A 24617-nucleotide genomic window follows, 5' to 3' on the forward strand; every position below is an offset into this window, starting at 1 on the left:
AGAGTATTCCTTGAGCCTCATGCAGTTTGTCTGTCAAGAAATCCTCACTGAATTTCTTTCAATGAATGTCTATTTGTCCAGATGATCTCCTGTAACTTCTTACATCCTTGATGCCTTTTGTCTAGGAGTTTCACAGATTTACAAAGCATTGATTTGCTTTGGAAGACTTACATAGCAAGTGCAAAAAGGAGCAACTTCTTCTGATTATTATTATTGTAAAATTCCTACAAGTGTTGGTATTTCATGTTGTTAAATAATCTTACATTTTATTTCTGTATCCTATCAAGTGCTTAGTTTTAAAATACCTTATTACTTTGGGTGGAAATATCTTAGATGTCACGGTTATTAAGTAATTCCAAAGAACTATACATAATCCCCAAGTCTATATAATTTGTTTCACTGTAGCATTAGATGTCCTGTACATGGATGAACATTTCTTTGTGCTAGTCCAATGCATCTTACAGCACCAACAAAAACTCTTTGCTCCACGGAGTTTACAATCTAAGGCCATAGGTGTGCAAGGTGGGTAAGCCAGTCTAAGAGTTTACCTCCTTTGGAAGGAATGAGACCATTCGCTCGCCAGCTGGTGAGAAGCTTACCTGGCAAATATGCTCACTACCACAGTTAGTGAGTTCAGTTAGCTTATGGGAAGATCTGAGAAGCAACATTGCCACTACAGAGTAGGACTGATATAAGCAAAGTGGAGGGGCGGGGGGGAAGAAGGAGTGCAGAAGAGATTAATGGATTTTCTTTCAGTTGTAGTCACTTATTAGGTTGGCCCAAATTTTCGTGGAACTGCGGACTGAATAATCACTCCCCACTTTATAACATAAATTACTTTCATAAAGTAACATACTCCTACACAATGTATGATAATATATGTCAAAGCAACAATCTCATTCCTTTGGAGACTGGTATGTACCTGGACTGTCTATTAATATATATTTCTATAGATGAATACAAGCAATGCCACCGATTTACCTAGTGGATGCTAACTAATTTAACCAACTACAGCACGTGCTCTAGAATTGGATCCAATTGGGCCTTGTGGACTTAAATGCAATTGTTTATTTCTTTGTTTTTCTTTTTTGAAAATGTGCTCTTTATTATCATAGGTCAGATGACAATGATTGTGGGTCAAGTTGGCTGTGGCAAGTCATCACTTCTCCTCGCCATATTGGGAGAGATGCAGACACTGGAGGGAAAAGTTCACTGGAGCAAGTATGTTTCATATAGCTATTAATTGCTGCATTCATTTAAGACAGAGGTAGTTGGGATTTGCTGCGAGAAATGTAGACTTTATGTCTCTGAACTGCATGTTAAATGATTATCATCACCCACGTCCTCTCTGGAAGGCATCACCTGGAAACTTATGAAGGATTTAATGGATTTTTGTTCATGTTTTGTTCATGGTTCAGAGCAGAGTGTCTCAGGAAGGGAAAGAGACTAATCTGGTGATTAATATCTAATATATTGGCCCTAGCAAATGACCTGAACAGAAAGCACATACTATTCCTGTTATGCAATAGTCTTCTCTGGAGGGAGTCAGCTCTGGATTTATGGTACTTACTGTAATTGAGGTCAGCATCGTTATGCTGCTACTGTACACACCTGTGAAAGCATGACAGGCTTGAGCTTCTTCAGTCCAGTGATATGTGTGGGATACTTGCATACAGAAAAGGCTTGCTCACCCAGTGATGCTGCTGCTAGCAGGGAAAAAAAAAAAAAGTGATAGGGTAACACGTGAGCTTTTCTCGTTCCCTGGTATCTGCCCAAGCCTCACCTATGGAAGTCCATGTTCCTCTTCATAGTAACATGTTCAGAAAGTCAGAAAGCAGCCTGAGGACACCAAATAAGTAAAGAGTCAAGGCTCTGAAGAAGCTGTTGCTGAAGAGGAAACTGCCTGTGGGATCAGGCCTTAGGATCCACACGAGTTCAGACCCAGTGGGTGCAAGGCCAGGTGGGGCAGTGACCTCTCTTCCAGCCTGGGCACGGCAGAGGCTGTAGAAGGGATGTGCTGTAACCCCAAGACTTGTTCTTCAATTTTAAAGATCAGTTCTGTTTCCTTGAAGCTACCAAGCCAGACTCCTCTTCATTAGTTTTTTGAGAAAAAAAGGGTGAATTTTGTGACAGAGACCAATATTTTTTGCCTCATCCCTTGACTAGTAACCTCCTTTGTCATCTTTTTTCTTACAGCAATGTTACAAGCTGGATATTTTTGCTTTTCCTGTGTTAGTATGTATGGCATTTTCTGTTCTCTAGCCGTATTTCACTGTCTGCTATTCTAAACGTATGATCTCACTGGAGTAGCAGGTACAGTTGGAGCCAAGGCAAGACTTAACATTAGTTTCATTATATGCAAGTTTAAGCTTCGAAGGAAGCAGAATATGTGGCCTACCGCAGTTAATTTCTTTGAGACATAGAATGAAGATTCTGACATCATAATCAGGCATTTTTTTTTCTGAGTAGTTTAAGAAAATACAAGGACTGAGTAGAGTGTATCTTGAAATTATTCTCACAATTGTTTTCAAAGATATATTTGAGAAAGACTCAAAACTGTCTTAAAGAAAGAAATAGGATCTTAGGAAGAACAGAGTAAATGGAAAACCTTAGAAAGATGCTGAAGGAAGTTTATGAAAGACTATTTAGGTTTCAAATTGTTCAACAGAAATTAGGGTCATATTGTCAGTTGATTAGCAGTCTGTAAACAACCAGCTAACTCGGACTTTAGCAAGCATCTCAGGCCTTACTGAGTGACTTTTTTTTCATTGCAAACTATGATTTGGTACTGTGATATAGCTCATGCAAATACAATTATATTTTGCTGATAATTTCAGACTGCCTGGCAGACAGATGAATACAGAAGGATACTTCAGGTATTGAATTAAGTGGATCCTGTACTTTACAAAAGCATAATAAAGGTCCTATTTACTCTCTTAAATCCTTTTCCATGTGATTCCACATGCATGACTAACACAGCTACTGATACAGGGATGGAATACAGACGAGACAAATTCCTTAGCCAATCTGGATATAGCAACACAGTAATAGTGATGGTGGATAAGATTTCAGCCTCAGTTATACTGGGTTAATCCTGCAGTGCATCTTTGTGGAAGTTCATCACGGGGCTTGAACACCCTGTTGATGTGTGCACATTTTCTACATATCGGACTGTTTTCTGTGGAAATGGGTTGTTGTGTACTAAGTGAAAATCACAGGAAACACAAGAACTGTGAAACGAATCCTCCTATATGACCTGTTCTGCCCTCAAGCTATGGAAAGCTTCAAGAAAAATTAGGAAAATCCAGCACTCTCCACAGAAGAATTGCAAGTACAATTATTTATCAAAAGGTTGCAACCACAGTAGTGTTATCCACGGATGGATAAACAGTCATCCAGATAAATGTCAGTAGCCAAAGTCAGCACACCTGCTAGCATTGCTGTGCTGCCAAGGCTGGTTGCAGGGACAGGAATAAATTCCTCCAAACTGCTGGCTAGAATTTGTGTGAATGCTCAGTCCTTGTCTTGCCTCAAATTTCTTGCCTATATTAGCAGAGGAAATTGTTCATTCTGCTGGTACAGTGGTAGAGATTTTGTATCTCTTTATTCTTCTCCCTTTTCCTTTTGTAGGCTGAGGGAATCTGGGCCTGGGTAGAGATGTATTTTAAAACATCCAGAGTTGGCACGAAAGTTGCCCAAACTTCAACAAGGTCTCTTTGACTTCTCCTTGAAACCTTGATTTAGATTCAATTCTGTATTATTTCAGCTTATATATTCAAAATGTTATAAAAGTAGCTAATTAATCTAATTAGTTTGGTCTTTCCTATTATTTCAGACTTGAACTTACCATGGCCCACTTGGGGGAATATGTATAGTACAGACTAAAAATCAGTGTAAATAGCCACATTTCAATAAATTAATAAATTAGAACAAAGATTACTAAACCCAGCAGATAAATAAAATGTTCTTTTTAGAAATCTCAGGAGCTTCAGTTTCAGTCCACTCCCATACCCTGCAATCACATCACTCTTTCAGATTCAGTAAGGTAATAAACTACAAGACCAAATACTTCATCGCCTTATTTGTGAAGGCCCCAGCTCTGCGAAGGTCTCATGTGTTTATTCATGAGATGACTGATGGACATGGGTTGTCACAGAAATCTCACTCATAATTTGGGAGAATTAAAGTGTATTTGTCAAGCCAAGCATGGAATGAAATTTCTAGTCAAGGAAGAAGAGTTTAAAAAACTGAGAACCTAGAATTAGTCCTTGCTCTTTCAGATAATCTACTTGATTGTGACAGCACGCGTATTAAATCTGGTATGGAATTGAAAGTGGTCTTGCAAGGCTTGTACCCAGTTTTCATTAAATTGCGCTTCAGAGAGCATTCCCAAACATATACATGAAAGCATTATCCCTTTCTCTACCGTTGCAATGCTCTGCTGATAAAAGTTTGGTGTTTTTAATAGAGGAAATCTAGGTTTCTTCCTTTTTGTTTGTCTTGAGCTAATTTCCAACCTCTTTTTAATCTCTCATTAGACTCTATCTTTTGCTTTCTTGTAACTTTTTTCCATTATAGAGAAGACTGGAAGCTTCTGCTGAATAAAGGATCAGCTCTGCTGAAGCAATGTCTGTTTGGGGCCTCAATTTATGGCTCTCTGACCCTTCTGAGATAACCAGCGTGGCTTATTCACCTCAGATGTAATATCTTCTCGGGTGATTGGCACACAGAGGAAACACACTGATTGTGTACTTTAGGAGGCGTGAATTACCAAATTTCTTAGAGAACTGATATCCAGCACAGAAAGTAACATTTCGCAGTTCTGGCATTTTGGGAAGATGCTTAATATGTGAGTCTGGAATTATGAGGGCTCTGCTATTAGAGTTTTTATGCCCTTTGCCAGACTTGGATCCTCTGCTTATGAGTGCAGCTGCAATTACTGGTATCCCAGCAGGCAAGCAGACATTTCTGTCTCAGCAGTAAAATGTTTCATCTGGAGGATTTGTAGGCTAGGGAGGGGAAGATCTGTTTGTTTGTTGTTGGGTTGTGTTTGTTTGTTTGTCAGGTCAGGCAAATACCACATTAATATCAGTTTTCTAGTCCCTTCTGATGCCTGTTTCCATTTACCTGGCATAAACTTACTCTTTCAGGTTTTGCACTTTGCAGTGATGTGTTGCCATGCCTGGACACAAGCACCATCACTGGTCCAGAACTGCTCTGGCTGCCATTCCGCACCCTCAACAGTGTTAATAAGTCAATTAATAAACAGAGGGAGCTGCAAAATAATTCATGCCATTGCATGCTATTCAAAACGTATTTCATGGATGTGATGCTCAAGACATGGAGGTTGACAAGGAAAGCCTAGGTGTCATAGTGCCATGCATGGCTTGATGCAGCCTTACTGCTATTAACAGATTCAAAATCTGTTCTGATTCATAAGTGTATCTGCAAAGCTTATCTTTGCTCCAGGCAAAATTTGATGTTCTTTACCAACTTTTGCAGGTCGTTGGCGTAATATGTGGAAAAGCTAACTTACTACTTGTCAGCCTTTTATATGCCTAGGCAATAATGTCATTTTCCTTTTTAATAGGTTTTATAATACACTTTAAATTTTTAATACATTTTCTAACAACATAACTTAACCTGTTTAACCACCATGTGCTGTAGATATGACACTATGTATTTAGAAAAGTTACATACTTTTAATTGGACCTTATTTATTTTCCCTTTAAGAACAAAAAAACCTGCAAACTGATGTTGAGTTCTTAAGATATGTACTGAAATACAATATGTATGTATGTATGTATGTATGTACGTACGTATGTATGTAATACTTGCACAAAGTGTTATTCTCTATATTTCCTGTTTACTAAATGTAATTTACCATAACTTACAGTGTAAATGAAACTGAGCCTTCTTTTGAAGCATCCAGAAGGTATTATTTCTGTTTTTAGTGTATCATAATACATTCATTCATTTCTTCAGAATTTCCTCAAACCTTCATCTTTGTACCCTTAAACCATCTCTGTGTTTTCTTACCATGTGGGTCATAATTTACTGTAGGATTAACTGACAGAATGTGTTAAATCCAGTGGATCCCAATCTTCTCCAGCCATTGTACCACTACCTCAGTCCCGTCTGAAAGATGTTCAGTGCTTCCAGCTCCCGTTTGACATCACCGGGAGTTTAGTGTGCTCCATATTTTGCAAGACAGGGCCTCCAGATGTGAGACATCATTATGTGTACCCTCCCATGTGTTTGCGTATTTTCTAATCAGCACTGGGTTTACTTTTGCTTGTAAACCCAGCTTAACAACTGTATGACGGAGCAGGGCACAGAGCGTGTGAAGGAAGCCAGCTGTGGTCCAGCCGAAATCAAGCAGTGTCTCCACCCCTGGCTTCACTGAAAGGGGCTGCAGGTTTAAAAGAAAGGACAAGCTAAACTAAAAACACATCGTAAATGATAGAGAAGTAGTGGCACACATAGCTGTGGTTGGGAGCCATACCATGATTTACTACCTGATAATCCTGAGGACATATTTCATACTAGAGCATACTGAACTGCTAAAACTCCTTCAGTTTTGGGGGATACTACTGACTGCTTCTAACCAGCTATTTCTCATACCCTAGCACCCTCTCTCTCAATAGTAAATCCTAGATGCTTGCATACAGAGCTATATCAAATGTGTGGTTTGAAGCAGTATCATCAAAGAGACTGAGAAGGAAGATAAAGTGTTCAGATCCATTAGCCAGTACCAGTTCACACCTCCTTCCTCAGAAACATGTCTGAAAATACATGACCTTTTTTGACATACATAGGCAAAAGAACCAGAAGTAAAGAACATTCACACCCCTATTTTACATATTTCATTAGGTATTTAGACACAGTTAAAGTATGTCTAATAAACACTTCGGAGACTGTAGTGATTCCTTCCCAGTCGGTATTAGACTGCCCTCTTTTCCCATACCATGTCAGTCTAGTGAGGATCTAATAGACCTAAAGGAAAAAAGCATTGACTAAAAAAAAAAGTTTCATGTGCACACCATGTAAAATAATATAAAACTTCCAAAAGCAGCAAGTCAAGTGTCCTGATGCCATTTGAACAGTGCCTTTACACTACTTGTTTTGATGCTAGACAAAAAACAAAACAAAAAACCAAAACAAACCAACCAAACAAACAAACAAAGGCAAAAAAAAAAAAAAAAACACACAAAAAACGCCAACCCCAAACAAATAACTATACCTGTTAGGATTTAATAATTTCAATAATTTTGATTATTTATAATTTGCCTTTGGATTAAAATTGCAGTTGCTAAACTGAGGTATGTACCAGGAGAATGGAATACAACCCAGAGTGTAGATTTTGCCATCGGGGAGAGAGTGGGTGCTGTTCTAACAAAAGCATCTAATTTAAAATTCTTCCTTTTACTTTTGTAACAGTTGCTTTGCCTATGTGTTTCTCTGTATTTTTATGAGTGCATATTCATCAAATTAATTTTTGAAAACTGATTCTCGAGCATTTCATAATGTTGGCACTTTGCTTTTTACTAATGCTCTTATCTGTCTACAGTAGAAACAGATATTCTGTGGCTTACGCAGCTCAGAAGCCGTGGCTGCTGAATGCAACTGTGGAGGAGAACATTATCTTTGGGAGCCCATTTAATAAACAGAGGTAAATATCAACCTCCTTGCAAAAACACCTGGCAGCTTTTTTTAAAGAGGTTTTTGGCCTCTTCTGGAGGGAGTTTGTAGGTTTTGAAAAATATCAATGCACATTAACCCTGGACTGGTGTTAGCTAACCTGACTTAAGCCATCTCAAAGGAAGGTTTCTGTTTAAGCTTAGTCTTTCAAAGCTCCCCCGCTAACCAGCGTGCATGTCATGTTTGTGAGAAATCACGCAGCAGCAGTGGCTCTCTGTGGAATACAGCGGAAGCCATATGTGTATTTTTCAAGCAGCTAAAGTTAGGTGAGATGAATCCCACCTTTGGAGATTACTGACATATTTTTGTTTTGTTCAATGGAACCTGAGGTTGCCAGAGGACTCTGGAAATCAGGATTCTAGGCGTGTTTGCACTGAGTTTATGTGCTAATCCTGCTGTGATCAAGTTATGGGACCAGCCACTTTACAAAAACACTGCATTGTATGAAGATGGGGTGCCTCAAGGAAATAATCTTAATTCTTTTTTCAGAAATTCAGGAAAAGTGAGTGTGAAAATGAAGGTGCACAGCTTCTGTTGTGCCACTTGTTTCTTGTGTCCTTCTAAAAGGTCAGCTAACAAATGCAGTGGAAAAAGTGACTTCACTTAAGGAAAACAAATTGCTGATGTTTTCAAAGACAACACTCTTTTTTTTTTTTTAAATTGTTAAAAATGCATCCTATTCCTCTCAGTGTGTGCTTTGCTAAGATGTATAACTCCATTCCCACTTAATAAAACTTAGCAATGACCAGATATCTTAAAGTCCAGATAAGCATTTAGAATTTCAGTGACCAGATTCTTCAACTACTGCGTCCATCAGCCTAACTTCACTCATACCAAAGGGGCAAGTCTGAATTACACCACTCAGTCTGATCCCAGCTGCTTATTAGCAGATCATCTACAATATATCCACAGACCTGGAAATCTCACAACAAATTTCAAGTTTGTGCAAGTGGTTTCCTGATTATGGAAGGATCAGAAGCACTGTAAAGAACCTTTGTCGTGTAATATCACACCGAAGTAAGTGAAGAGGCACCTAAAGGGGGAAGAATAATAACTCATTGGAAAATGGCTTCAAATGATCCAGAGTCCACCAAAACAGTTCTGTAATAGAGAGGAATGTACTCAATAATTTACGTAATTGAATCTTTAAAAAGTAGGCTTACCAATAAAGATCTCTAATAAATATGCCATTTTTTACAATGCTTAGTTTACAACACTCCATCATTAGCTGCTGAATGATCATTTTGCCCTACCTATTTTTGCAATTATCCAGCTATCAAAGAGCCATAATAACTTAGCAGTGAACTTGAGCTGGAGATTCTTGTGTTGGCAAAGTAAGTGGCTGCTTAAATAATTGCAATGACCATATTCTTTTTGCAGGTACAAAGCTGTTACAGATGCATGCTCTCTGCAGCCTGACATCGACTTACTACCGTTTGGTGATCAGACAGAAATTGGAGAAAGGGTAAATAATATGAATGCTTTTATATCTGCTTAACCTATGTATTAAGAAGGCACTCTCTGATGTCACTCAGACAGATCTAGTCTGTATTGGGCTACCAGCGTGGTAAATAGTTGCAGTTCACTGGGGATTTGTGAAAAAAAATTGAAAACTCTTTTCTGCCTTCAGCTGTTTCTCAAATGAGATTTTTTTTATCAAAGTCTCCTGTATTTTGGTTACAGAATTTATTGCTGGTATTGGTTGCATTTTTGAATCTAAGAAGCCTACTGTTCTTAGAGAAGCTCTTCATAATTTACACTTACCCATGATTAGTTGCTAAATAATCATTTTTCTTCTGATATTATATGAGGATTATGCTTGTTTATCAACAGGATTAACATATTAATGAAGCTTTTCATTTTTATTGCAACTCTGTGTAATTGTAAAAAAATCACATTTCCAAAGTCCTATCATAATGTTTATTCAAAGATACATATTTCTGATGTATTATATTCATTAGGGGATTAATTTAAGTGGCGGCCAACGACAGAGAATCTGTGTAGCTCGAGCACTCTATCAGAACACCAACATTGTCTTCTTGGTAAGATTTTTCTTTTTCACATGGAGCATGGTAAGTCAGTAATAAAACTGTAATTCCTAATATTTAGCTTTAGGAAAAATTATGTTAGATTTAGAAAACTATAGGAACTCATATTCGACTCCAAATCCAAATTACAGAGATAGGAAATAAACATCCACCAGAGGCAGCATCAAAACATACTGGGAGACTGATGGAGGCAGGATTTCCTGCAGAGACTAACACTGGAACAGCAGAACAGACTGTCTAACTTCTGCTTGCTCTCAGTGGTGACCTGCTGTCAACATAGTTCCACTGAAATCAGCAGAACTTCTAAGGAAAAGCACCATAATGCAACTACTTGTGAGCAATGAACAGATTGGGGTTCAGCTCTCTCCTGCAGACTGCTGTGGATTTGGACAAACTTCCCCTCCTCTGTTACTAATTTCAAGGCATGTCAGGAATTTCAGGAGTCTACTGTTCATGAAGGGGCTCTTCAGAATTAAACAAGGACTTCTGTTCTTAGAGAAGAAGTGTTTGTGTATAATATCGTATAATATCCTTATCTTAATTTTGTCTTGTTGCTAGCCACATGCACCCAAAGTGAACACCAAGGACACCTACAGTTAAGTTTGCAGGAAATTAGAATAGTACCTGACTCTGCTTTATCTTACCCGTGCTAGTTTCCTGTCAAAATTAGGCCCAAGCTTGGTTCTGGATCCTGGCATTTTCAAATTTGGGCAGGAAATTCCAGTTCTTGTGTTCCTGATCAGATTTACTCCGTGCTGTCAGTGTGACAGCAGCATTGCACACATCTAGACACAAAAAAATTAATGTATTACTATGATTTGAAGAGTGATGGATTCTAGCACTCTGTTTCATGGTGCAGCCCTGTGACTAGGTCTTTGTCATCAGAGAGAAATGAAACAGTAGTAATGGCACGTTTTCTATTTAAAAAAAAACTCTTGTAAGAAAAAAACCCGTAGTTTTCATATCATGTTCTAATTTTTTAAAATTTTATTTTATTCGATTGCAGGATGACCCATTCTCCGCCCTGGACATTCATTTAAGTGATCATTTAATGCAGGAAGGGATTTTGAAGTTTCTCCAAGAAGACAAGAGGACTCTTGTTCTGGTGACACATAAGTTACAATATCTACCACATGCTGACTGGGTAAGAGAAGAGATACCATGATGCAGATTTGCTAATGGTGAACATACACTTGATGTTAGCACCATAGCATTTGATAACATAGAGCACTACTTTTCTCTGTAAGAGTCCCTCCTTCTTAATTCTATATGTCATGCAACTAACTGCAGCTTTACATAATACAGACTTTATAGTAGAAAGAACAATTTTATTTTTACATTATTTGTGTAGTTTTTTTGATTGAAAGCCACTGGATAATTGTGAGTTAATTGCAAATATGACTGTTACTTATTATGTCTTGTCCATGCTTTTTACAAGTACAGGTAAGCACGGCTTATAGAAATTTCAGTTCACGAGGTGTGTCAACAAACTTAAAAAGTAATTAGCAAAATACTGGACACAGTGAACACAGAAATTTCCATAACGGTAATATCACAAATACCAAGATGTGTTGTAGAATCCATGTCAGTGCTTATGGTGTATATGTTGCTAAGTAGACCTGTTGAATGCTTTCTGCCCTAGATCATAGCAATGAAGGATGGAATGGTGCTTAGAGAAGGGACACTAAAGGATATCCAAAACAAGGATATTGAGCTATATGAACACTGGAAAACTTTGATGAACCGCCAAGATCAAGAATTGGAAAAGGTAAACAGGAGCATTTGGGCAAGGATGACCTTTATGAAAGGAAATATTTCTCAGTTGGTTTCTAAAAAATAAACAATGTCAGGACACAAGTTTTAAAGTAGTCATTAGGGAAAAGAACCACATGAGCTGTAAGGAGCTCGAAGGACTCAAATAGATTGCCTAGGAAGTGTGTAGTACCCCTGTAATGAGTGGTTTGAAGGACACATTAGACAAACATCCTTTTGGAATGCTGTGCACAATTGATCCTCTGCTCTGGCAAGGGACAGACTGAGGGACTTCCTCAAGTATCTCTTAGCCCTTTATTGTGTTATTGCTATGATCGTTTGGGATTCTCTAAATACTATTTTTGAAGTTTTTATCATTCCAGAAGCGAGGGAATGAAAGAATGGAAGAAAGCGAGAGGGAAGGATTTTCTGAAAGATAAATCATAAATTACCGTGCTTTTGCATTTTGTGAGCTAAGTGATCCAAATAAAGTCTCTCTGAGGTTACTGTTGGTGCTACAACAGTAACAGAGAGCTAAGCTCTCAAATTAATAAATACATTTCCTTATTACAGGATATGGAAGCTGACCAAACTACTCTTGAGAGAAAAACCCTTAGGAGGGCCATGTACCCCAGAGAATCCAAATCACAACTGGAAGATGAAGATGAAGGTATGTTTTAACATTTCACTTTATTTACTCTATTACCAAGATGGCAATTCTTAGCAATGAAGTGTGAAGATTTTGAGGACACTTGGTAATAACAGTGAGAAGTTGCATACTTCTATCTGTTTAGAACATGACTTGTTCAAGGGATTCTCCATACATTTCTGTAAAAATTGTGCAGGGATAAGGTTGTAGAAAATCAAATTCATTCAGATCAAAAACCACATATCAGTAACTTCAGGGCAGAAATATAATCTGACATTGCATTCTGTGTGACCTAGGAAATGTACACAAAGTCTCTGTATTCCAAATAGTGTAGAATTTCAACTTTCAAGAAATCACTAATTCATTTTTAAAGTTCAAAATCAGAAATAGATGGAAATATTGTCAGTTCAAGGCTGTCGAGAGCAGGTCAACATTTCTCTTCCCCCATGTATGGCCTGCAAGGCTGTCAGGTGTATTATTCTTATTACCTGGGGAAAAAAAAAATGAATGTAATGTTCATGTACCTATGAAATATGTATTTCCCATAGCAGAAGTCTTCCACCAATTGTATTTCAGTATAATTTGAACAATTATCATATAGTCAAAGATCAGAGTAGAAGAAATGTTAATCCCACAGCTGTGCTCTTTTACATAGACAAAATTTTGGTACTCAGGAATAAAGTAAAAAGATGACAGAATCTCTGAATGTAAAGCTTTGGAGAGCTCTCTAGAATCTTCCATGTGACCCAAAGTGCTATGCTGACTGTATAATAAAAGCAGCTGAACAGGTTGGGAAATAATCGCTACTATAAATAGTACTGAAGACCTGACTTACAAAAATTTATCAGGACAGAGAAAGTCTTATGAAGATATGTCTGAAGTGTTTGCTGGTTTTGAATTGCAAATTTAATTTCGACATTAAAACTAGAATTCACATTAAAAGGTCAACAAAATCCAGTAAAAACAGGTATAATCCTTAGTGCTGCATCCAAGCTAACGTGATCAAATTTCTGAGTCACAGAGGAAGAAGAGGAAGAAGATGAAGATGATAATATGTCAACTGTCTTGAGGCTCAGGACAAAGATGCCATGGAAAACCTGCTGGAGATATCTGACCTCTGGAGGATTTTTCTTGCTCTTTCTGATGATTTTCTCAAAGTTGTTGAAACACTCAGTTATAGTGGCCATAGATTATTCGCTTGCTACATGGACATCCATGGACAATAAAAATGAAGTCAAGAACGTTGATAAGAGCACAGATAAGGTGGGCCATGTCTTTCCCCAACAGGGGAAAAATGTTCTAAAATAATTATTTGCTGTTCATCTATAAACCAACTAGACTGGAAATACAGATAAATACCGTAAGATTGGCCTTTGTATAGGATGGATGAATTGTTTATGCTAAAACATGTGATAATTCAAATTTTATCGGTCTTTTCAAACATGGAAAGCTGAAACAGAAGCATGCTTGAGGTTAGAAAAATGATTGGCTTTTTGAAGGAAGAAGCCTCATACTAAACTCTTCCAAATGGACTTTTTAACACCTAAGTCAGTGACCCCATTTTCCTAAGTACTGGTTGTCTCGTAATGTCCTGCAGAAAAAAAAAAAAAGAAAAAAAAACCTCTTCAAGTGTACGACTTAAAGATGATCTACTCATAGCTGTAAATTTGACTTATATACAAATATCTCACTGGAATTCACTTAGTAAACTTTCAGAAGGCTTACTTGTGTTAGAGCCCTGGCAGATTAGTTTAGGATTTGCCCTGGTAATTTTAGTGGTGCTTTAACTTAACAAAGTGGAACTTTCCAACATCTCTCAAATGCCTTAATTCTTGAGAGGTTCTACTTTGGTTGTATGAGTTTCTTGGCTAACAGTTTACATACTTTTGTATTTATCCAGTTAGTTTATCTTCACAGTTCTAAGTACTATCACTTCAAGGTCTTGAAGGGTACTCATCAGTAGACTGAAGGATCTTAGAGCTGCCAGAACTTCTGATTATGTGAACTTAATGAATTGCAGTTCCACCATATCTTTTTTATTTCCAAAATATTATGTTTATATAATTATGTAATATATGTGATGGGATATACTAGCTGATTGGTACCAGTTACCTTGGAAACTTCCAAGTAGAAAAGAGAAATATGTGTTTATTTCTAGGACTGATGTATTTGTTCTTTTATTAGACTTTTCATGTAGCTGTCTTCAGCATCCTCTCTGGAGCAGGGATTGTCCTTTGCCTCATCACATCTCTGACTGTGGAGTGGATGGGCCTCACAGCAGCCAAGAACCTACATCATAATCTCCTCAACAAGATCATCCTTGGCCCAATCAGGTACAACAAAAATAATATTCCTCCTGAAAAGCTACATGGTCAAATCCTGTCCTCTTTGTAATAGGGAGAGTACCCCTGTGAAAAGCTCCTATATTTGCCTTGTTTCTTCGAGGCCCCAAAATGTGACAATAACTAGTGAGGTAATAAGAGAAAAAAAATTCCATGTGAGAACATGTGAAATTCTGCCCTCCTTTTTATCTGGCTGAAATGTGTCAGACACCCCACCTCCCAGGCTGGGGTGTCAAGGATGGCTTTGAGTGTGGTTCTAGCTCCAAGGCACCCAGCTCCAACTCTGAGCAACAGGCATGGTGTCAACCTATGTGGACACCAGGCTGCTTCTGATGGCTGGGGACAGGGTCTGTGCGCAATAACCACAGTCCCTCACAGGCTGCAGGGTGGCCAAAACAATGCTTGTATCAGCAAGTTTGCTGATGATACAAAACTGGGTGGAGTGGCTGGTGCACCAGAAAGCTGTGCTGCCATCCAGCGACACTGGTACAGGCTGAAGAGTTGGGTGGAGGGGGACCTGGTGAACTTCAACAAGGGCAAGTGTAGGGGAGGAATATTCCTGGAGAGGAATAACCCCAGGCACCAGTTCAGGTTAGGGGCGAACCTGCTGGAAAGGACCTGGGAGTCCTAGTGGACAACAGGTTGACCGTGAGCCACTAATGTGCCCTTGTGGCCAAGAAGGCCAATGGCATCTTGGGTGCATTATGAAAAGTGTGACCAGCGGGTCAAGAGAGTACTGGGAGTACATGTGACAAATAGATGTTCCATTCCTCCCCCTCTGCTCTGACCTGGTGAGGCTCCGTCTGGAGTACTGCATCCAGTTCTGGGCTCCCCAATTCAAGAAAGACAAGGAACTACTGAAGACAGTCTGGTGGAAGGCTACAAATATGATTAGGAGTCTGGAGCACCTTTGTTATAAGGAAAGACTGAGAGAGCTGGGTCTGTTTAGCCTGGAGAAGATTGAGAGGGGATCTTATCAATGTTTATAAATATCTCAAGGGTGGGTGTCAAGAGGATGGGACCAGACTCCTTTCAGTGCTGCCCAACAACAGATGAGGGGCAGCAGTCATGGACTGAAGCACAGGAGGTTCCATCTGAATATGAGGAGAAACTTCTTTACTCTGAGGGTGCCAGAGCACAGGAACAGGCTGCCCAGAGAGGTTGTGGAGTCTCCTTCTCTGGAGACATGCAAACCCACCTGTACACATTCCTGTGTGATCTGCTCTGGATGAACCTGCTTTAGCAGGTGGGTTGGACTAGATGACCTCCAGAGGTCCCTTCCAACTCCAACCAGTCTGTGATTCTGTGACAACAAATACAGTTATCATGATGCTTTAATTGAACAGAGTCCCGGTGCACAATACCAAGCAGGAGGTTGAGTAGCAGCCAAGGACAGGCTGTGATCTTTGGATGGGATCTTAAATCTTGAGGAGGTGTGGATGAAAAAGCAGAGGGCAAGATGGTAGGTTTCTTGAAGGAGACTTAAAAGTTTTGGGGGGAGAAATATCAAGAGAAGCATTTAGATAGGATGCAGGCATTATGATCTCATTTTATTCATGTTTACTGCTTGGGTTTACAAAATGGCAGGACACGGCTCTGTGTTCTGTCTGATCAGACTTTTTATCCAAAACTGGAATTCACTTTCAGGTAATTTTTTTGTTTTAATTTCTTCAACAGGTTCTTTGATACAACCCCATTGGGACTAATTCTGAATCGCTTCTCTGCTGATACAAATATAATTGATCAGGTAGACATATCAATATATTCTGGTTTATTACATCTTGGCTTTGTAAATTTTCACTTATATACTGAATAAGATGATGCATTAAAATATTCAGTAGAGAAAGGCATATCAAAAACAGGCTCTGGTAATGACACTAAAAAATTCAAAATAGAAAGTACACACGCATTTGTAGCAATGAGGGCAGGTAACTGTTACAATAAGCACGGTGAGAGATGATGGCTCTTAATTTTTTCATATGCAGACTGGTTATTTCTAGTGGGAGACCTGGGTTAGCAAAACACCATATTTTGGACTTAAAACAGGAAACGGGGTAAAATACAATAGCTTGAACTAGATGGGAATACACATGACAAATAGATGTTCCATTCTGGCTGCAGCACATGTGAATTTAGAGCATTCAGGGAGAGGAAGGGATGCTTTCACCATGGCTGTGAATTAAAATGTTTGGATGAGCAATAATCCTGAATGTAAGGGTGGTGGGAATGTGGAAGGAAAATTGAGATGCTCTGAGAAAGAGCATACTGTTTCTCTAAATATTTGAGATACAGAGAACAATTTTCTCTTTCTTGCCTGCAGTGGAAATGGCTCCTATTTCTCCATGATCTTTGAAACACTGACCTTTAGAAAAAAAACTACTGACTCATTTTTTAACCTCTGCACATTTGAATATCAGACCCACAAAACGTAAAGTCTCCTGATATAAGGAGAATATTAATGAAGTGCACAGTGGTATAATTCCACCTTCCCTGTGGTTCTGTATAGGAAAAGGCATGGCATAGAATCATGGACTCGTAGAATTGTAGAATCATAGAATGGTATCATGGTACTACTGATGACTTTTGCCTTACGTTTGTTATTTGTTTCGCTCCAGCACATTCCTCCTACCCTGGAGTCTCTTAGCCGGTCCACCTTACTCTGCCTGTCAGCCATTGGAATGATCTCCTATGCCACACCATGGTTTCTTGTCGCCCTCGTGCCTCTTGGAGTAGCATTTTATTTCATCCAGAAATATTTCAGAGTTGCTTCCAAGTACGTGTTTAAAAGCTTACCTGAAAATTTATTCTAAAAAATTTGTACATAAGAATTGTGATGGTATGTGATGTTATAGGAGCTACTATTAGGGGGAAATAGCCATAGCATCCTGCTTTTGATCCTAAGACATATATCAGAGGATAATTCCAGCTGACCTGACTACAAATGGGCTGTTTGGGGAAGTAACACTAGTTGCATCACTTTTGTACATGGTTGGCTATAGAATCAGATGAGCATGAAGTTTGTTAATCAACTGAGCCAGCTCACAGCTGCTCAAAGCTCCTCTTTGACCTTTTGAGGGTTAGTAGATAATGTAAAATAGCTTCCTGGATTAACATCAGTCATGGCTTTTTCTTCATATTGGGAAAAAACTCTGCAGAAAATAATTTCCACTGTACAGAACATTTCATATTCAGAATGATTTGCTGGCTGTAAAGAGTACATTTTTTTCAGCAAATAGAGTGTCATGGTTTCTTAGGGTCATGCTTCCAGTGCTAAATCTGTTATGTAATTTAGTAGAATATCTTAAGCAATCCATTCCAAGTTTCTTCTTAAATTCAGTCATGCTGCTTCTTTTTTTTTTTTTTTTTATCAGCCACATTTCTAGCTGGATTTACTTCACTTTCTGATACTTAAAACCACCTGTCAAGGTGCCTGCTAACCTGCAAGGAGGCCAAAATAGCCTACCATCATTAGCAACTGTGGCTTCTGACCCTGTCTTTTCAGTATGCACATGGTAACACATCAGCAGCTCTTTGGTAGTATCCACTTAAGAGGCACAGTGATTTTCAACTGAGCGTTCCAGTACAGCTGGCTTAATGCACAGCACTCTTACTCAGGTAGCCTGAGCCTTAAATCAACAGAGCAGGAGGGGCACAGAGTGACATATCAATGATTTAGCTTCACTGTAACCTACTTTTCATCAGCTTCACTCAGAATTCCCAAGGAGATTTATTAATAAGAAAACTCTACAATCAGAATTCACAAAATGAGAATGTTTAATTCTGAAATAATTTGCTTGAATTCTCTGAGATTTTATAGAAACCTTGTTCTTTCCCCACCAAGTTTCCAAACTAATGCTCTACGTGGCAGTACACTAGGTCTCAAGGAGGCTAAGGAATCAGGAGACTTGGTTTTCATTCTTAAATGCATTATGGTCTTCTGAGTGTCACCTTGTCCTGCTACACATAGCAGTGCACACTGTTTGAACTTCTTAAAATACACAAGAGCAGGCAAAATCTGATGTAGTAGACCACAGGGAAACAGTACAGTTTCTCTCTGTGATTTTATATTTGATAATAAAGTCTCCATCTGTGTCTCCATCTCCAAACCTGGTTTTCCAACATGCTGTACGGATAGCCATACCATGCAAGCTAGCTAGAAGTTGATCACCCCTGTAGGTCAGCAGGTCAGCACACACACACAGACACATGCATGCATTGGCTCTGCAATTGCTGTTTTTCTGGATGTCCATAATTACCTCATTCATTTTATTCCCCTACAGTTTTCTAGGAAAATCTGTATCAGCAAGTGCTTTTTTTTTTTTTTTTCAATCTGTTTAAATTAAACTCTTTTAAATCACTTGTGAAAAATCCAGGGTTGACTTGTGTTCTTTCAATCTACAATTGTAAATAATAAATCTAATTTATTTCTAGAAAAAATAGTCTAGGGAAATGTAGGATGAAGGAATAGCTTCAGCCAGTATTTATAACTTACTTGCATGCAGTAGTTTCCAGGAGTATAAGCTTCACTAATTTTTAGAAATGCAAATATTTACAGTATTTATTGCAGTTCTTTGATTCCTTGTTGTATTTTCCATTACATCTCTCAAAAACTTCTGTGTACTTTCCATCATAAATTTGAAAGAGAGCATATTTGTCATCAAAACATAAGCAACAAATCCAGTTCTGTACACTGTAACATTCAGCATCGTGGAGCAGTGATTTCTCCTGGTCTATTAAATACAGTGTGAAAACATCATAAGATTTTAATAAATGGTTTAAATATCTAATGATCCAACCTCTCTTCTGTTTATACAACTGGCTGCTATGCCAATGGCAGAGTGTTGCAGAAAGATGTATTTGTCTCCGTGGTTTGGAAACCGTTTCTGTTCCAGAAGACTGGAACTTTTTAGACTTAAATGTCATTGCTCCATGCAGGTCTTGAAAACACCATTTCTCAATAATTGAGGAAATTTCTCATTCAGATTATTTCTCTGTCATTGGTGTCTCCGTTTCAACCAATGTTGAAACGCTATAAATAGAAAGTCTGCTATAGTCTGTTATATTTTATGTTCAGCATGTTATGATACTTACAGATACTCAAAAGGAGGCAAGGTTTATATGGAAAGGCACCCTTTTTGTTAGGCCAGCTGAAAATGAACAGCAGGTTTTTATGCAGGAGAGATGTGATAATGTCATTATTGCTGTGAGACAAAGAAAAGCTTAGCTGTGACCAAGAGCTAGGAGGTGGCTGGGACGTGATTCAAAAGCTCCTCTGTCAAAAGAGAAACGTGATATTCCCATGTCGGGGTCTTTCTAGACTATAGAAAATACTGGTTTGTGTGATCCTGAAAATAATATGTGCAAGAGATAAAATTTCTGTTCTTGTCTGTTATGCAGTAAAATTTCTACAGACAGGGATGTTGACATTGTGCTGGCTGCCTGTTGCTTTTTGTGCTCCCAGGGACCTCCAGGAACTTGATGACAGCACCCAGCTACCTTTGCTCTGTCACTTCTCTGAGACAGCTGAAGGCCTTACCACCATCAGAGCATTCAGGTGTGTAAAACAAATGCTTAGAGAGAGGCTTGAGTTCTGCTCTGGCCTGTGGAGCTTATTGGAGTATGTCTGAGGGCAAATTATTGGATTTGGTGGATGTCAATTAAGTCATCTCAAAAAAAGGAAGGTGTTTTTGTTTTTGTGTTGCTTTGCCATGCCTCTCAACACTTGTGCACATTTAATTTACCTGTATCGATTTTCTGCTGAATTAAAGCTGATGACTCTTTTAGGGTACAGTATTGAAACTTTTAAGGTGTTTAGTTGAACCATGCCTTACTTGGAGAGCAGAGAATTCTCCTTTGCCAGGCAGGCACAAGCACCATTCTTTCAGACCCCCCTTGCTATATCCTATAAGTTGCGCTATCCAAGTTCCCCTGAATATTTTCTGTATTTAACCCACTCCTCAGGCAGGGAAACATCACTATAGTACTCTCCAGCTGAAAGTACTAATGCAACTAGAAGGACTTTCCAAGAAAACTACAGCAGAACAGAACTTCATCTTAACATTGTAAAACTTAGCCTTGTAAATCAAAACAAAAAAACAAATTCTGGAAGGTTCAGCTCAGTTTTCCAACTTCCCATGAATATATATTTTATTCTCCACTTACTACATGAAATATAGGCTAAATTTTCCTTGTATGTTCACTACATTGTAGCCAGCACGAGTCTGTCAAGGTGCCAGCTTGGCGTTGCTCCCCAACAAGTGTAACTTGCACTGATTCTGTACACTGTAGGATTTCAAGCCAGTGCAGATCTCACTGCAATGCTGTTTACACACCTATTTGATCAGCTTAAGAATGCTTCGTCACTTCAAGTTAGGTTTAGGGCCTAGGCTATTAGTTCAGAGTGCTGTGGTAAGGACTGTGGCAGGACAAGCAAAAATGTTACTGTGTTGAAGAGATGTGAGCCAGTGGTCAACAAGAAATGTTCCAACAAGCTTTATCAACTAGAATAATGTATTGAAAGAGTAAGTCATGATTAAGAGCCAATGCTGATGTAAGGAGAGTGCTTCCTGAGAGGTCCAGAGTGGCCTTTCATCACATTATCTCCTGAGAAAGATGAAGGAGCTTAGCACTTAGGAGTTCAACTGTTCTTTGCCTTACAAAATGGCAATGTGGGCTTGGATAGCAGACACCAAAAGGCAGCCCTAGGGCAGGATTTGGCATCATAACTGTCACTTCAGTTTTCCAGGATCTCTGGTGCTAATCAAAGCCATTTTATTTCCCTGACTGTGCTCCACTGTCAAGCAAACCTGAAGTCTCCAGTGTTTTTTGTTAGTAAGCTCATATTTGCTAATAGTTTTGTTAGTCATTCTCTTCAGTTTGAGTTCAGTATGTTCCAGAATGAAATAGAGTAGCTCCTCACATAACTTACCGCAGAGTAGCACAGTTGGATCAGAAAGCAATTTCAGTGACCTTTGCTGTTTGTCATCTGACAGGATAAAAGTCTAAAACTACCCAGAAGATGAGCTGGACGTGGATGAAAAGATACAGATTGAGCATGTCAGATTTTCCATTAGGAAAACAGGAGTTTCGCTGCCAGAAAGGCAGATGAGCAGAATAGTCAGTGCATCTTTGCTCCTCCCCACGTCATCACTGTTACCAGTTGTTGTTTTGGAGAGGTTGCTTGCCATGTTTACAAGCTGTGCAGAGGGAAATAAAGCATCAGTGGGAAAAGGCAAAAAAAAAAAAAAAAAAGGAAGATTTTTGGCAGAACAGGGGTTACAGGTGCTTTACAGCAGGGCCTTGAGACTTTGAAACAATAGAGCTTGCCATGACAAAACAGATGATAAAGCTGCTGAATGCGGCCCAGCTAGTTTATTCAAGTGAGGGTATTTAACAAACTGTAGAATATGAAGCAACAAAATAGTTTCCATCTGACTGCAGGTCATACCTAAAGTACTGCAAGGTGCCATGAATTTAGTACGCTTAGACCAACAGAGATTTCCTCCTCCCTCCCCAGTTGTACCTCTGCTTTTAGGCACCCTGTCATCCTTGCACTGTTTTTTAAACATAACAGGCAGTAGATGGGGGAGAGAGAAACAAGTGACAGTGGAGGTAGCACCACTCATTTTTGTAATTCGGAAATGATGTATAGCTCTCCCTCATTGTAGTTTTCCAAGTTGTTTAGGCAATGTGTGACTGGCTGAGAAAACAGCTGAGCTGAGTATTTGAAAGGTATTGATCTACTGATCAATCTACAGCCTGTGTTACTCAAAACCTTAGCGATGTCTGCTGTTGAAGACTCCTGCGGCTGGCCAGGTGACTTCTGAAATCAGATTTTAAGCTGACAGGTGAGCCCTCTGCTCTTCTCTTGCTAGTGGCTTGTGAAGAAGAAGCTATGGGCCATGGCAGCACTTGCCTGTGAGAGGACTGGAGGGCAGCAGCAGCCACAGTCTGCAGCTGTAAAAGCAGATATGCTCTGGGAAATAAATCCTGTCCCTAGCACCCTGGCATTGAAGTCTCTTTGAGGGGGCAGGCTCTAATGCAAAGTCTAGTCCAATATAACAGCTTGTTGAACAAATTCTGCCCCACTATATGTGTAGTGCTATCTGGTTATGGAGAGTCCTGGCAGCAGGTACAGGTCCTTAGGGAAGAGTTTTTATCCCAAACTTTGGCAAAGGCAGACGGGCAATAGTTTGCGACTGGAGGGAGGGGAGGGAGAGAAGAGTTTAATGCTTCATCCTCTTGTGTACAAGTGTGTAATGTGTTCTAATATAACAACTTTGTTCTTGGCAGGCACGAAGCCAGATTTAAACAACGTATGCTGGAGCTAACGGACACGAACAACATTGCCTACTTATTTCTATCGGCTGCCAACAGATGGCTGGAGGTCAGGACGGTACGTTCAGTTTAGTCCTAGCCATGGTTTTGAAACCTTGGAAGCAAACAGAGACTTTGTCTGATGCAGAGAAGATAATAACGAGAATTAATCTCACAATGAGATTATACACACTGTTTCTTAAAATAGATCTACGTTAAACTCATGGAGTTTTTTCAGCTTTCTTGGCCAGGAGTAAGAAAACACAAGTCTCTCTCATATTTTGCTGTTGTGAAGTCTAGCGTCTGAGGAGAGCACAAGAACAAACATTTACATAACTTGAAATAAAGCTTTCTCTGCTACTGTGCAGCATCTGCAGACCTGCAGCAGCAGGAACTACTTTTAAAGAGGAGCGGGGCTTTTAAGTATTGTGAACTGTGCCATCATTCTACTGGGGCTGTTTTAGGAACCATTGAGCTTCCAGGTCCTGAGGTATCTCTCCAGCAACAGATTTTATCCCACAGGTGTAATTCAGAGCCCTCACTTGCAGTGCCCTTACTGCAGCTGTGAGCCCATAGTGTGCCATTTGCAGTACTGTTCAATATCAAGAAAGATGGCAGAACTAGTGTCCAACTGAAAAACAAATGACAGTGAGGCACAACACAGGCAATGCCAGGGAGACAGGCTCCTGGCTTTTATGGGGGCTCTTCGGGGACAGCATATGAGAAGGTTTCCTGATTTGCAAGGCAAGAAGAGGCAAGCAAAATCACTGTAATTTTCTTCTTCATCTGAGACTAAGAAAGCAGTGAATGAACAGAGAAGTGACCTGATTCTGCTCTACACAAATAATAATAGACATGATTAATCCTCACTTCAAAGGCTGTATTCTTACCTTCATTTCTTGGTACACTGGCAGAACAACAAGGTTGTGCTCCATTTCTTATGATGTTCAGCTTTCCTTCGTGCGTGGAGCTTTCAGCTTCCTACAGGATCCAAGATCAAGCTGACCTTGCTTCCAAATCAAAGGCAGATAAATAACACAGCAATAACCAATCCTGGAATAAACTGTGGCAGTGCCTGCTAATGCCTCACAGTCTTAGACTTGCTTACATCCAGAATTAATTTGATCCAAGAATACATATCGTTTCATCATAGCATTAGAAATAATGTGGTCATGCCAAGGAATAGTTTATTTAGCTCTGCCTAAAGGCACAGTGGTACTTATATCACTCAAAACTTTGTAGGGTTTAATAGCAGCTGTGAAGTCCTGTTCCAACTGCTGGTGGAGACTTGAAACCATTGTCCATTTACTCCTCAGCAGATGTTATGTTTGAATCTGTCATCTGCTCATCAACACTTTTTACAGACAGGTGAACTAGGCAGCCTTCATTTCACAGCTCAGAGGGAAAGATTCCAGGCAGGATTTTATCAGACAGAAGGAAAAAAATGGATGGAAAATGCTAACCCTGTAATCCAAAGTAAATATGATTCAGGGAGCAGTGGGAGAGTGGGAATACCAGCAGTCTCATTAATCAGGCACCTTGACAGCTACATGAGATCACACGTGGCATTCACTTCACAACTGCAGTACACATCAAGAAGATGGGTTCATGCTCCTGCAGAGCTTGTGAGAAGTCAGATCGTTCTAATACAGCCTATGCAGAAATTTCTATAAAGCAAGTCATCACCACACAACAGAGCCGAGATCCTTCAGGTATCTACCATGGAGTCACTCCAAAACTCAAAGTGCTGTGAGTAAGTCTTAGTAGATCATTTGCAGCTCCCCAACTACACAGCTGTATTGCTTTCAG

At 39.4% G+C, this 24617-nt stretch overlaps 1 protein-coding gene and 1 long non-coding RNA gene across 17 annotated transcripts in view; one reads left to right on the forward strand and one right to left on the reverse strand.

Moving 5' to 3' along the window:
* Positions 1–24617, forward strand: part of ABCC9 (ATP binding cassette subfamily C member 9) — an 81493-nt gene that overhangs the window by 44268 nt on the left and 12608 nt on the right. For 10 of the 16 annotated variants that reach the window (XM_071815923.1, XM_065846131.2, XM_065846121.2 and 7 more), the window contains 15 exons: positions 1116–1221; positions 2838–2876; positions 5897–5935; positions 7571–7672; positions 9082–9166; positions 9663–9743; positions 10756–10893; positions 11392–11517; positions 12075–12171; positions 13172–13413; positions 14335–14483; positions 16170–16239; positions 17108–17265; positions 19954–20046; positions 22785–22887. In XM_071815923.1, the coding sequence (XP_071672024.1) occupies positions 1116–1221; positions 2838–2876; positions 5897–5935; positions 7571–7672; positions 9082–9166; positions 9663–9743; positions 10756–10893; positions 11392–11517; positions 12075–12171; positions 13172–13413; positions 14335–14483; positions 16170–16239; positions 17108–17265; positions 19954–20046; positions 22785–22887 (1628 nt within the window). The remainder of the gene's footprint in view (positions 1–1115; positions 1222–2837; positions 2877–5896; positions 5936–7570; positions 7673–9081; positions 9167–9662; positions 9744–10755; positions 10894–11391; positions 11518–12074; positions 12172–13171; positions 13414–14334; positions 14484–16169; positions 16240–17107; positions 17266–19953; positions 20047–22784; positions 22888–24617) is intronic. The other 6 variants (XM_071815954.1, XM_071815951.1, XM_071815964.1 and 3 more) reach the window with 4 other exon arrangements.
* LOC139829272 (uncharacterized) lies at positions 1039–23967 on the reverse strand. The gene is made up of 3 exons (XR_011741692.1): positions 23699–23967; positions 10394–10534; positions 1039–1706 (listed from the first exon to the last, which is right to left on the reverse strand). It is a non-coding gene; the product is annotated as an uncharacterized lncRNA (long non-coding RNA).

The sequence above is a fragment of the Patagioenas fasciata genome, chromosome 1, assembly GCF_037038585.1.
Source record: "Patagioenas fasciata isolate bPatFas1 chromosome 1, bPatFas1.hap1, whole genome shotgun sequence".
Taxonomy (NCBI): domain Eukaryota; kingdom Metazoa; phylum Chordata; class Aves; order Columbiformes; family Columbidae; genus Patagioenas; species Patagioenas fasciata.